A 2,500-nucleotide genomic window follows, 5' to 3' on the forward strand; every position below is an offset into this window, starting at 1 on the left:
GCGCACGCTGTTCCGAGGGCTGAGGAGCATGCTGAAGGCCAGATCGCTCCTGCTTTGTACCGGGGAGCACAGCTCACTACTGCCCCCTGCAGGCCTGGGGGAGCTGCTGCACTGCAGCTGAGGAGAACGTTGCGGCGTGGAGGCCGCCACCGGGGCCAGGCGTTCAGAGAGGTCAGGGGAGAGGAGACGGCCCGTGGGGTGCAGGGCCTGGGGGGCCACTGTCGGGGTGTGGGGGTACACCAGGGGCATCTCCACGCTGGAGCTGAACTCTGAGGCTGAGCTTAGAGAAGAGGCGTGGCTGGATGAGGGGTCTGCGTCGTGGGCGTAGCTGCCTGAGGACTGCAGGCTGCAGCTGTAGCTGCTGGAGGAGTCCATGATGGCGCTGAAGTCACAGGTGGAGCCCAGCGCGGGGGGGCTGTAGTGGGCGGAGGGGGAGATGTAGCTGGTGGAGACGGGGTTGGAGGAGGCTGGGTTGAAAGATGGCTGCGTGGGGTCCAGAGTGGGGCTGCCGAACCCAGACTCTGGGTCAATGGTGTCCTGGTCCTTCAGGCCCAGCGTCTCCAGAACCCAGGAGTCCAGCGGCGGAGTGGTCGCCAGCTCCTCAGCCGAGCAGAACTCCAGAGACAGGTTCCGACAAGTCCGCTTCGTCACACCATCTGGGACCAGCCCGCACGGACCACGCTCCTCCGCACACGCCTGCTGACGCCGCTTCCTGTGACGGCTGGGACCGTAGAGGAGCTTCTTCAGGAAGAGAGTGGGGGGGGGGGGGGGGGGGCAAAAGGAAATGAACCCCAACAAATATTTAATTAAGGTGTTTGAGAGAGAGCAGGGGATACACTTGAAAAAAATAGAAATGTTGGAGAAAGACAAAAGTGCAAAATCTCTAACCAGATTACCACAAATTACACAATGTTTTACAAATGTGTTGCACATGTACATAAGCTAATAACATATTCAGGAGATGTGATGACAACATCTCATTACCTTTCGTTTCTCCTCCAGACATTTAACAAAAGAGGAGTTGAGGAACTCTTTGAGCTTGTTGTTCTCATCATGAAGTCGAGCAAGTTCCTCTTCTCTCTGCATCAAAGTGTCCTGAAGCTGTGGATCCACAAGCCACACACACACACACACACACACACAAATACACTATAAGAACGACGGAAGATAGCAATGGTATGCTATAACTTTAGAAGTAGGCTCATTCATACTCAAATAGAAACACAATGAAATAGTCATCCACGCCTTCTATTATTGGTTTTGGACATGCACCTGCTTGTTCCTCTGAAGTTGCGGGGAAAGATGGTCTGGCCACGTCTGAAGGGACACCGCCCCATGGTCTGAATGCTGCAAATCTAACGGAAAGACAAGTCTAGGTGTTAATCCTAATAACACACAATAAGTTCATGAATGACCAAAAACAAACAACAAAAACAAATGGCAGTTTGAGGTTGGCATTTCTACCGCACTGCACGAATCTAGCTGCCAAGGAACTTCAAGAGCGAAAGAAGAAAAAACATTCTGAAGCCACTCGGCATCTCGAGTTCGACAAAGACCCGAAAAAACCATCAGCGCTTTTTTTGTTTTGTAAATTCCAGATGGAAAAATTCCAGTTTGACAACAGCGCGCACAGAATGGTCTCGCGCCGCTTATCCCGGGATATTGCAGGACTTACCCCGCAGTGGCGGCTCGTGCTGTTGGCACGCTGCGTTGTCCCGGGGACGGGCGTCCCAGAGGGAGACCAGCGTATCCGTGGAAACGTCAACACTGGGGTCAGCTGACGTCGAGACGGAGTAAGGGCAGTTGTAGCGCTGCCCCCCTACAAAGCTCAGATCTTGGCAGGAAAGGATGGTGCTCTGTTGAATAAACAGAATAAGCGGCAGAACAATATGAGAAGACCGGTCAAGTGTAAACTGGGACACGCATCTGTGCACTGATATGTTGTGTAGGCTAAAGAAAGTGCATTTGGCCATACATAAACTAGGCTATAGCCTAGCCAACAACTCCGAACCTTTTACAAATGCATAGCTGAAGTCATGCGATGGCATTATTATTCACCTGCTGGAAAACAGTTACATTTCTTAAAGCTATTTTCTGACTGAAAAATATTAAATGAATAAAAATCATAAAATTGAGAAGAAATGTCCAGAACTCTCTTAAAATGTTCTCAAAACGAGCTGTTTCCAAGTATCCAGGTTGGAAAACCAAAAGGATATGACAAATTTTTCCCAGTTACCAGTTCTAGATTCAATAGATTAACTGGTGAGCGTCCTAATTCGCATGAAAAGAACGCACATATCCCCTCTTGCACGAGATAAATTATCCTTGAACTTTCCTCTGCACGCGAAAAGCACCTGTGGCTCTTGATCATCATTGTGAGTGCGTGCCACTCATCCTGTTAATCAAAAGAGGTGCACCTGCACTAGCGCACGTTGTATTTAGCGCACGGTCTGATTGAAGACAAATCCAGTGATTTATGTAAAGTTAATTTTCACTCAAA

General features: G+C 50.0%; 1 protein-coding gene across 1 annotated transcript in view; it reads right to left on the reverse strand.

Annotated features, from left to right (window-relative positions):
• The window catches only part of gmnc (geminin coiled-coil domain containing), a 2,975-nt gene that overhangs the window by 215 nt on the left and 260 nt on the right, over positions 1–2,500 (reverse strand). The window contains exons 2-5 of the mRNA XM_062552965.1: positions 1,676–1,856; positions 1,273–1,355; positions 985–1,101; positions 1–741 (exon numbers count right to left, since the gene is read on the reverse strand). The exon at positions 1–741 is cut by the window's left edge and continues 215 nt beyond it. Of these exons, the coding sequence (XP_062408949.1) occupies positions 1–741; positions 985–1,101; positions 1,273–1,355; positions 1,676–1,856 (1,122 nt within the window). The remainder of the gene's footprint in view (positions 742–984; positions 1,102–1,272; positions 1,356–1,675; positions 1,857–2,500) is intronic.

The sequence above is a fragment of the Sardina pilchardus genome, chromosome 13 (assembly GCF_963854185.1).
Source record: "Sardina pilchardus chromosome 13, fSarPil1.1, whole genome shotgun sequence".
Taxonomy (NCBI): domain Eukaryota; kingdom Metazoa; phylum Chordata; class Actinopteri; order Clupeiformes; family Clupeidae; genus Sardina; species Sardina pilchardus.